The sequence below is a fragment of the Melopsittacus undulatus genome, chromosome 11 (genome assembly GCF_012275295.1).
Source record: "Melopsittacus undulatus isolate bMelUnd1 chromosome 11, bMelUnd1.mat.Z, whole genome shotgun sequence".
NCBI lineage: Eukaryota > Metazoa > Chordata > Aves > Psittaciformes > Psittaculidae > Melopsittacus > Melopsittacus undulatus.
The window spans coordinates 20,225,923-20,237,320 of record NC_047537.1 but is presented as its reverse complement, the minus strand read 5'-3'; the positions used below and the strand labels follow the sequence as shown (position 1 = coordinate 20,237,320).

The 11,398-nt window shown below is 43.0% G+C and overlaps 1 protein-coding gene across 1 annotated transcript; it reads right to left on the bottom strand.

Annotated features, from left to right (window-relative positions):
• Window positions 1–1,091: 1,091 nt before the first annotated feature.
• Window positions 1,092–9,297, bottom strand: PCTP (phosphatidylcholine transfer protein). Its single transcript, XM_034067975.1, has 5 exons — window positions 9,135–9,297; window positions 6,639–6,756; window positions 2,802–2,881; window positions 2,310–2,481; window positions 1,092–1,630 (listed from the first exon to the last, which is right to left on the bottom strand). Exons 1-5 carry the CDS (start codon window positions 9,279–9,281, stop codon window positions 1,548–1,550), a joined length of 600 nt encoding a protein of 199 aa, XP_033923866.1. The 5' UTR covers window positions 9,282–9,297; the 3' UTR covers window positions 1,092–1,547.
• Window positions 9,298–11,398: the final 2,101 nt, after the last annotated feature.

The window sequence follows — 11,398 nt, the reverse complement described above, 5'->3', positions numbered from 1 at the left end:
TAATCTTTTATGCACTCTGCCACCTCTCTACCCCCTGCAAAGGTGCTGGAAATGTAATTTCCTGCTCTGTTGTGCTTTCAGTGGATCTCCATCCAAAATTACAGTTCCATTCTTCACAGCAGCATGAAATTTCAAAACGCAAGCAAGCCCAAATTTCACATCAGGTTCAGTCACAATCAGTTGCAGGCATCCAGTTTAAAATTACTTCCAGTCTCAAATTGGTACCCAAGGTGCTTTCTAGATATGGTACTAACTCTGAAGATATAACTTGTTCCCATTAAATTAGATATGGAAGCCAACTCTTCCTTTTTTTTCTAGCTGGACACAGCTAATGGCTTTTACTTTGCATACGGGGGTATTGAGATGTGAATGTAAGGCTTTAGGCACAAGTCCTTTTAGCTCTGGACTTAAAGCCACTATAAAGAGGCATCGTAACACGGAGCTCCAGTTCCTGATGTAGACTTTTAGTAATTTACCTGCACGTCCTCAGTATTTTATAGGTTTATAGCACACAGTTTAAGAATTAAAAACTTGAGCAGCAAAAGTGTTTCCTCCTAAGCAATGCCAAGTTCCATTATACATTTTCAGTAGGCAACCACCCTGCAAGGCCATGAAGGCAGATCCAGGCATAAGACATGCAGAGAATTTTCAGTCCAAGTTCAGATGTTTCTCCTTGCAAGATTGTTGTCTCTTGTCCAAGGATGCAATATTTGAGACAACAGAACCCTTCTGGCTGGCACGTGACAATCAGCAGAAGCAAAGCATGAGGGACAAGGGTCAACTTATGATCTTTCCAAAGGATGCAGCTGATGCTGCTGCTACCTTGTGAGTGGCTAACTCTTCAGTTGGAGACAGAAACAAAGATCTAATCAAATTCAAGGCATAAAACCAGCTATAATATTTTTTTCCAATATTAGAGGTAGATTTTATTCAGTGTAATATATCATAGCCACTCCTGAAAGTGCAGAGCTCTAGGAATTAAGCTGTTGAGATCAACTTTGACCTACGTGCTCTTAGAATAATTACGGCAAGCTTTCTGTATATCCTTCAAGAAAGCAGGCACACCACTCTGTAAAGAGAAAAGTGGAAAAGTCATTCTTGCATAATGGAGTCAAGAAAAACTATAAGCAGAATAAGAATTCCCCCTCCATAGATAAAAGCCTTTAACTAATTCAGGACAATTCTAGATGTGGTACAAGGCAGCAGACCATTCCTTTCATACTTCATGAACAGTCTGCATTATTGAAGTTTCCTTGTGTTAAGGCTATTCACATATGCTCTGGAAGATGTGTTGCTTGGGTTTGTTGCAGAAATGTAACTGTCTGGTTGACTAACCAAGGGGATTTGATAGGACTTTAAAAACCAAAACCAAATATAAAGACAACTGCAGTGAGAGCAGACAATAGCGATTCTCTAAAAAATGGGACTCTGTTACATAGGTTAGTACATCAATTTCAGAAAGAAAATAATTCTACCCACCATGCAGGAGAAGGTATGATGGAGTGAATGCACTGTTTGAAACAGATTAGCCAAAGACAATTGTGCTGTCAGCCTTTACTTACCTTGGCAGCCCAATTGACCAGCCACGATGGAATCATGCCACCAGGATTATCAAAATAGTACATATACACTGAGAGGAGAGAGAAGTTACCAGAAAGTTATCCAGCCATAGTCCATTTCTCTACCACCACATGACAGAAGCTGTTGGTGTGCATGACTGAAGCACGAAGTACAACAGCTCTGCTCTCATTTCTTCACAAAATAGTCAACTTATGCTGAAGTGGAATGTGAAATAAGCACAGCCATTCGCAGGAAACCTCTGGGAAGTTGAGAGTGCTGAAATATTAGCTTAGACTACTGCAAACTATTTTAGGCAGCATGTCTTTTAAAATAAGATTGTGTTTAAAGGATTGATCTCAGACAGGAGTCAAGCTCCAGGCAAACCCTTTAATCTATACATTTGTCAAACCTGACACTTAAATCATTGTTGAATTCACAAGACTGCAGCTGGCATCAGACTCTACCCAACTAACCACCTGGCAGGAAGAGAAATGGGGGGGGCAGAATGAAGTGATCAGTAGTTCATTCTTAACTACCCAGCCTGTTAAATAAAAGATTCTTAACAGCAGCACACTGCACTGGGCATTTCTAAAAGCTTCATTTATTTTAAAGTACTCCCAGGGCTCAGTACATCCACTTCACGGTACCTGGGTTTAGGTTAAAATTTCCAGTCTTCCTCTTTGTGCATCTTGCTAATACAGACATTCTTTGGCTACATGACTTGTGATCACGCTTTCTTGACCTCTTACCTTTTGATCCAGTCTTGCCATCACTTTCAATTGCCAGGCTTTGTTTGTAGTTTTTAACTCTGATAATACCGGGCTTCTCAGGGCACTGAGGAACAGACACACTCCGAGCTAACACAACCCAGACCTTCCGCCCAGCAACATCCATCTCTCGGCATTCACGGATATAGACATACTGTGTTCAAGTTGAGGAGGCTTGTCAAAACAGTGTCAGTTTGACAAATGATGAATTGACAAGTGAATTCCATCAAAAATACCAGCCCCTTCAAGTTATTTCTTATGCTTCTATAGGATTCAATCCAGTTATGTTAGCTTTAGCTGCGTGTAGGAAGAGGCACCCCCACTATTCACTTCATGTTATACATATTCATGTCACACAATGACTGCAATACCTTAGATGATGTGCAGCAGAGCAGTAGAATCAGTACACTGTTGGGATCCCTGGATGACCAAGTGACAAAGAGTGCAAGAGAACAAAAAAGCTTGAAAGGATACATCTCTGTTTGAGAGGGGGAAAGGGTACTTCACTTCCCAGTAGATTACATTTTCACCATCATATGTTTTCTCATGCAGTTCTGCAGTTGAAAAAGGAAGATGGTTAGATATTTTTAATTTCTACTGCAACAGGACCAAGAGCTGCTCAGATTTCTGACATGAACACACTTTACATGGTGTCCTTATATCAAAATTGGTACGTATGTAAAGTTGTAGCAGTAGGAGGCATTAAAGAGAGTTCTGTACCAGGGTTGTGCGGAAGCCAAATACACAAAAATAAGTGGCCTGATTTTCTGCTGCTATTGAATTAGTTGATTAAAAGACCCAAACAAACCACAAAACCAGAACAATTCTGGGGGGAAGGAAAAGTCAAATTCCTTTCAGACAGTCAGCTCATCCACAGCCTTTCCCTCATATGTCCATATTCTGTACAAATCTGAGCCACAAGTGCAGTATGCTTTTTCACAAGCATGTCACTATCCTTGTAAATGATTCTGAGTTGACACGGAACCAGGACAAGCACTGAGGAAGAAGAAGAGGTCTTACATGAGGGATTAATGAAGTTTGGAAAAGCTACTAGGAATTTCACAGCAGTATATACAGGCAACAGTGAACAAGAAGCTTGAGCAGTTTACAAGCCTTCATCACACCTTCAGCCTGCCTGGAAACTCAGTCAGAAGGCAACTGTATAGGAAAAGAGAAAGAAAAAAATCTAAGAACAGTCCCTAAATCATGGCAGTGACTCAGCGAGACAGTAGTGTGGCAAAAAGGAGAAGAAAACAGTTAAAACCAAACTACAGAATTGAGTTTGAAAAGCTGTTTACTGTACAGCTTATTCCCCTGAGGAAGTAACTGCCATTAGCAGGCGAACAGACCTGATAAGCCATGAGGCTGAGAAGCTGAGCATGGTGAATTCCTGTCTGCTAGGGACTGATCATTACATGGATGCATTATCATGGGTGTAATCCAGAGAGATGGTTCACATAAACAGTGAGCTTTCCTCCTTTAGAGCAGACTTCTGTGTACCCTGCAGATGTAATGCACCTGCACATCACTTCCAGTGGGGGGGAAGGGGTGGGGTTCTTTTGAGAACAAGGCTGAACAGACTGATACACATTGCTAAGGAAGGGTGTCACTGATGGGAGATTCTTCCCCTATGTAATATGTGCCAAACCAGGCTTCTGCTAGCATGCCCTGAAAGTCAGCTGTCACCCACAAAAACAGCTCTTCTGCTCCAGGTTGGAGCATTATGCTATCCACCAGAGGTCAGTGGAGCATTGGTATATTAGCTTTACTTTCATCCCTAACTGCAGAGCTTTCCTTCAGGGGATAAAGACAGTATTTTAAAGACTTCAGTGTAACTGTTGGCCACTAACACACCTACCTTTGTATCTTTGCAGTCACATTAAAAACACACAATAGGTAAGTCATGTCCCATCTGTATCACTTTAGTCTGTCAATACCAGTGGGCAACTTCTGGCTAAAGCAGAATACAGCATACTTTCATCAACAACCAGACTTCACTTAGCATTACCACGATCAATCACAAGGCTGTTCTATTCATAATAGGCACAACTGCATTTGCTGCTTTAGCAGCCAGTTATTACCATTAAACTGTTTTACCATGAGCTCCATCAGGACTCTTGCAATCAGGAGCAGCAAATTTCAATATAGTTCTGGCCCAGCCATTCTGGATCATGCCACAGAAGGATATAGTACCTCAATCACTATTCCATGATTTAGTCACAGCTTTCCTGCTGAACTGGCAGTTTCTGCACTCAGAATGTGACCTCAGAATGACCACATCTTCAGGATAGCCAGGAGCCTGCTTTGGAAATAGCCAGGCTACTAACAGCAATGCAACAACAATAGCAGTCTGGTACCAAAGTTTCTGAGGCCTCAGGCAAACCCCTGGAAGAACAGATCAAAGCACAACAATCTGAAGTACTTGTAGGAACCCTTTCTATATCTGCTTCTAGTCAGGCCTTCAGAAAGAGTTTTGCTGAACAGAACTAGAGGACAGAGATTACTTCCTCTTGTGCCGTGTGGAGAAGCAGTTACCTTTTCAGCTAAAAAAGAAGCTACATCTACTCTGGTCACATTTTTATTTCAATGCCAAACAGCAGTACAGCTGAGAACTCTTCTTGCACTGCCATTATTCATAGCTCTTAGAGCAACAAGGAATATAAACAGTAAAACAAAGAGCAAGAAGACACTGTTGCTGGCACTGTTTTATCCCGTGTACAGTTCTGAAGAATGGGTGGTTTCGTGTCAATTGCTAAGCTAAAAGGAAAGCATTAACATTATGTTTGTAACCTTCCAAGAATTAACTTCTGTGAGACACTGGACTTGAAGTACCAGCACAAGTACATATTCATGGATGAACATACGATGGTCAGCAAGGATGTAAATGCCAGCTCTGCAACATTATCTAGTTTTAAGTTTCAGGGTGTAGCTTCTCTGAACTGCTTCCTTTCCTTTCTTTAAGAAGGCACTAAGAAAAAAAAAGCAGTGTTTGTGTAAGAAGGATTCAGTTCTCCTAAATGCACTTGACAAATACTGAAGTAACTCAAGATCACAGTATTTTTACATCAGTATGGTAATGTTGAATCCACTCCGGCTGTTGTTGTTTCATTAATGGTGAAGTGACCTTGCTATAAGAAATCCATTGCCATTTTCGACAAATAACACTTACTAATGAAGACACAGCTTCTTAAGCTTGACCAGGTACTGACATGAGTCAAATATGTGGTTCTGTACCCATACAGCCAAAGGCATCTCCAGGAGTCATTTCCCACAGAGCTGTCCTAGACTTAACAAGCACATTTAACAGTTCTTTAGTTTTTCTTTGCTCAGCAAAACATTCTGACCAAATTTAATTTTTATTGGCCTGAGCTGACTTTAAGCACAGGCTTAACAGGGAAAGGCTTCCCATCTTTAAAATAAATGGATTATTGGATGCCTACATCAGCTGAATCCTTGCCCTGTCACTGCTGACTTAAGATGTTTTAACATCATATGGATACCCAGGTTCAACCCCCCTTTTTCATAGACAACATTAAATAAACACAACTAAATAAGTTATTCCTTTCTCTGTGAAAGCCCAAAGTCACCAACTGTTCTCTCAATACATCAATTTCTAATTGTAACAGGTGTCAAGAACAACCAATGCTTTCAGGAAAAGACATTCTATCATGTACCAAACTGGTACAAGCCAGAGGAATACTTTTCACAATGACAACAATCAGCCATTGAGATAATTCCCCTGGGAAGCTGTGGATTCCTCAACACCTTTTAAGATGCAGGTGGACAGAGTGCTGGGCTATCTTGCCTAGTCTCTGCTTTTTCCAAGAAAGTTTGGAACTCAAAGATGATTCTTGATCCAATCTGGTGTTCTATGATTCTGCAATTGCACTGTTCCACTGCAATATGCAGAGACACAGAAGAGGTACTGTCTCCATTGCTCCCCAGTACCTCTACTAAAATTTAACTTAGGAATTACAATTAGAACATACAAGGTGCTCCAGCATAAAAAGTGGCGTCAATCGTATGTTTTAATCAACATGGAAATAATTCATTCCACAAAAATGGTGTATGGTGATGCATGTCAGTGTTTACCTGTGTATTTGCACAGAAAGAATTCATTCCAGAAAAAAAAGGTATATGGTGATGAATGTCAGTGTTTACCTGTGTATTTGCAGAGTGCAGATCCCAAAAGATACTTAAGTCTGGCTCAGTCTTTGGATGCAGCAACTTCAAATACCTCTGAAGAAACTTCTGGTGGGAAGAGTCAATGTGGACATAAAGCTTGGATTTAAATGGCCTAGAGAAGCTTACCTTTAACATACTGATCCCACTGCTTTCTGAAATCCAAGTCCATATAGACATCCACGCACAGCTTTGGGGAGCAGTCAGCAAGACCACCAAAGATTTTATATTCATAAAGTCCTGATTGCTGTGGAAACAGAATGGGGAGAGGAAAAGTCACACAGGAAAGGGAAGCACTCTGCAGCAGGGAGAACAGCTGAAGGAAGTTAGGTGGGGCACATACTACACATCTGCCCAAGAGCTGTGAAAGAAATGCACAAAAAACAATGTGAGATTCAGTCTTTAACCTCTTGACTTTCTGATCTACACATGAAAGTGTAAATGCAGACAGGCTGACCTGCCCTGCACAATGGTTGTTTCTTCCCTTACACCAGTACCCTTTTACTTTGTAAGTTGTTCCAAAGAGGACATGTTTCTTCACACACATTCCAACTTTTCATCTCCAGTGGTCAGTGTAGAATAAATCCTGCCCACACCAAAGCTTACCAGAAGCATTAAATTCATGTGGCAAAGCCTCCAGACTGTCTATAACATGCTTAAGAATCTCAGGTAACCTCCCAGGAGGTTACCAAGTACTGCACCATCTGGAATAAGCTTTCCAGAAAAGTAGGTGTGCTTATCCTTCAAGCTGTGATTTAAGAATGCTTTACAATGTTCATGCTTATATACAATGCACTATTATACCTGCCTTCAATATTTATTAGCTATTTTCTTTCTGAAAGCTGTCTGCAATAAAAGGGTGGGGTGCAGGATATCTCCTATGTTAACACTTTTAATGTTACTTTCAACGTATGGAAACTCCATCTGCGCCTATAGAAAGTTTGTACTATTGTTAGTACCAGCTCAGGACTAAATTAAAACAAAGAGAGTATTTTGAATATACAGTGTAGGAGTCCAATTCAAGCATTCCCAAGGGAAGGAAGGGATTATACAACATTCTGTCAGTGAATGGTTGATTTTTCTTCTTCCCCTTCACAAATCAACTTCAGAAGATGAAGAACTGATACACCAAAAGATAACAATTCTTCAGCTATTCATCTTTACTGTGGCTTCACTGAAGCATCAGTCACAAGCTTGCAGCCTGAACTGGTCATCCCCACACACTCTTACAATCTTTGCTAAAGGCATCCATGTTTATTTTCATAAAAAAAAAATCATTTTTAAAGTATTACAGCTGAAATTAATCCAAGACTCAACAGCATATGCCAGAGCACAAAATTTGGGGCTTCAAAAATATTCTTTCTATTCTTTTCCTGGACTTTTATTATGGCTGCATCTCGAGAGGCGGCAAACCAAGCTCACCGAAACCGTTCATTCTGCAGTCGACATGCAAAGCTTGCTGTTCATCAGCACACTCACCCATCCTTTGCATCATTTGGCTTCCTTTCAATCTGTTTGATAGAAGAAAGCCATGCAGCCATTTTCTCATTTAGGCTATCAGAGCCTGCCTCAAAGACACAAAGTGTCTGTTTTGTACCTTAGTGAGGGCAAGCTATAGTTCCACACTTTTAGGACAACAAACTATTACATCCTATTGCTTGTTTCTAAAGCTTTCACATTCCACCCTACAGCAGCTGGAAGTTTCTGGAATACTTTTTGAGGATTATCAAAAGACACACGAACAATATAGGTCTTTAAAGCACTTTTGTTATAGGTAAACCCTCCATCAGAGGTTAAAATAGAGCTGTAGCAATGTCATTTACTGTCACATTATTCAGAAGTCACTAGAGAGTGCAAGTGTTGCACTATATGTTGTGCTGACTTAATATATGGGACTCTACACTACATTCAAAGGTAGGCTCTTAATGTCAGTTCAGTCATTCTTACATCTGTAGCCTTGAATTTCTTCTACTGTAGCTTAAGACAGATCAAGAAATTACGGTGTTCTTCTCTCCCAATCTATTTATACCACTGCTAGACAAATCATGGCATACATCATTAAATATATTCTACTAAAAAAGGGAGGATTTTGATAACAGTATGAAATAACAGATTTGATTTGAGAAGTGAACAGTACACCTTACAGGAGGTAAAACAGACATTCAATAAACCCAGCAATTTGCAATAAGAAAGTTAAACCAAGAGTGGCACATTTCAGGTTTTCAATCAGTGGGTTGGAATACAACACGGAGCTGGAAAACCGATAGGAAATATAATTGCTGCCTTCGGTTTCCTAGGCTACCATTGCTAGAGTGGACTCGCGGAGAGCTGCTGACACCGGCTGTTAACGAGCTTTCAGGGCCTCACCGGGTGCGGGTTTCCCAGCGCACCGCCTCTCAGGGCAGCGTTCACCGCAGCGGAGCCGCTTCCTCATCAGCATTTAATAGCATTACCCTGAAAGCTGCTTCCCGGCAGCCCGGAGAAACCGAGCCGAGGCCGGGGGCACCCGGAGGGGCAACGGGCCCCATCCAGCCCTGTGCGCGGCCCGGCGGCTCTACCCGCTCCGCTGCCCGACTCTCCCCGAGGGGCTCAGCGCCGGGCACCGGCCGCCCCCGGCCCGCCCACCTCGTCGTACAGCCGGTAGATCCGCACGCCCATGCTGTCCACCAGGAGCTGCCAGGGCCCGTCCGCCGCCGGCGCCGGCTGGTCCAGCTCCCGGCAGGCGGCCCGAAACTGCTCCTCGGGGAAGCCCCGCAGCGCCGGCGCCTCCATCCTCCGCGGCGGCGGCGGCGAGCCCGGGGCCGCTGCCCGGCACCGCCCCTGTCGCATCACAACCGGCCCCCGCCGAGCCCTGCAGGGCTGCGGGGCCGGGGCGGTGCGAGGGGCGGAGGATGCAGGGTGTGCCGGGGTGAGCGTTCCATCCGTGTCTCATGATAAGGTCTCTGTTTGTCAGCGGCACCTGGGGAGGTGGTGTTTAAATGTCTTATGTCGGATGCTAGAGTAGGGGTGGGTTTGTTGGGATGTGAGTCAGGGCTTTGTTTTCTGGGTGTCCCGCAAGACTGAGATTGAAGAGTTTCTATGGCCACGTGTGTTTTTGTATATGTATTTTCACATTTTAAAAAGCAGTTTTCCTTATGGGCAGTTCATATGAGGAACAAGTGGAAGATTTCAGTTAGATTTAAGGAAGAAATTCTTTACTGTGAGTGCAGTGAGGTGCTGGCACAGATTGCCCAGAGAAGCTGTGGCTGTGCCATCCCTGGCAGTGTTCAAGGCCGGGTTGGACAGGGCTTTAAGCAACCTGCTCTAGTGGAAGGCGTCTCTGCCCGTGGCAGAGGGGTTGGAACTGGATGATCTTAAGATCCTTTCCAACCCAAACCATTCTATCATTCTATATATAATGTACCCATAAACATTGTGCAGCAGCTGGTAAGTGGGTTGGACACAGGTACACCCCAGCCAGCTTGCAAAGTGGATAGCAAAGAGAGATGGGAGCAGGCCCTGGCCCACAGTGGACTGGGATGGATAGGATGGAAGGGGACAAAACTGCCCCTGGTCTGAGCTCCTGGAGAAGGAGCCCACTGATGGGGACACTCCTCACATTCTACTTAGGCTACTGCTAATGATGTCACCTATAACAATATGCTGATGTGTGAGGCTGGCACAGGCAGCCAGTGCATTCAGGTCATCAAAATGTAAGAGGCTAAAGCAGGTTTTCTCCCTGGGGTTGTAAGCCTGTTTTCATTCCAGCTTTTTTCTTCTAATTGCTGTGAGAGCTTCCTGTTGAACACTGTGTCTTCAGAATAAAACACAAGCAGCTCTGAGCTATGGGACATCATCAAACCTACTGACTGACAAAGAGATTCACTAACGCAACACACTGGGTGGTAACCTCTGTGCAAGGCTGGCAAAAGCTACCTTTTTCTAGCTCCCTGCCGGGTGGCTGAGTTCTTTGACAAAGAGTTCACTTATGTCAGCTGTCCTCTCCAGTTCCAGACAATTGGTTTGCAAACAGAGCTGAGCGTTTCTGGCTGAGTCTGGTTTGGACACAGGCTGAGCATTCGTGCACAGTCCAGAGAACTTTTGGAGAGAGAGTTTTGGCAGAAGGCAAGATGGTACCCAGCAACATCCCCCAGCATGTATATTTGATGCCAGAACTTGCCCTGTAGCATCTTCCTAAAATAATGTCCCTAATGGTTGCCAAGTCTTTGCTCTCACACTACCTGCTCTCACCTCCCAGTGAAACTCCTAGGCAAACATTCCAGTTCTTGTGTTTGACTTCTGTAATATGCTTACATGTATTATGAACTTTTATTGTTAATATTTATACAATATATGTAAAATATCTTGGCTTGTTTGTGTTCTTTGTGAATTACAGTGGTGTGCTATCACTCAGCCCAGCTGGTTCTCCAAAACATGACGCTTCTTATGGCTGAAGCCTTACAAGTAAATTCTTGGTGGAGCTAAAGTGACTTCAGTGGAGCTGTGCTGCTCAGCCAGCTGAGGATCTGCTCTTTAAAACAGAATGAGACAATGGTGGGACTGATGTAGTTTATCTTGGAGAAATAGCTCTTTGAATTGTTTTACTTTTGCAGTGATTTTATCAGATTTCTATTTCACTTTTAAATCCCATTCATGCTCTGAACTAGGACTCAGACACAAAGAGCTTGTGGCTCTTGTTAGTACAGAGATGACTTTCACCCCATATGAAAAAGGAATTGTGAATCAAAAGCTAGTGTTTCACATGCAGGAAGGACATGTGCCTGTGGGATTACATGACCTCTTAAGGAGCCTTATTTGTGCAAAAGGACTGAAGTGATCATAGCTCAACATTGTTTTTTGTTTTACGGTAGGTCTTTGGCATTATATTGTTGTCCACATGGCATTAGAGT

Coding starts and splice junctions, on each gene's coding strand:
- PCTP (XM_034067975.1), bottom strand. CDS start 9,281: ATGGAGGCGCCGGCGCTGCGGGGCTTCCCCGAGGAGCAGTTTCGGGCC. Junction 2,882..6,638: donor GTGGGATCAGTATGTTAAAG/GTAAGCTTCTCT, acceptor TTTCAACTGCAG/AACTGCATGAGAAAACATAT. Junction 1,631..2,309: donor TGGCAAGACTGGATCAAAAG/GTAAGAGGTCAA, acceptor CTCTCCTCTCAG/TGTATATGTACTATTTTGAT.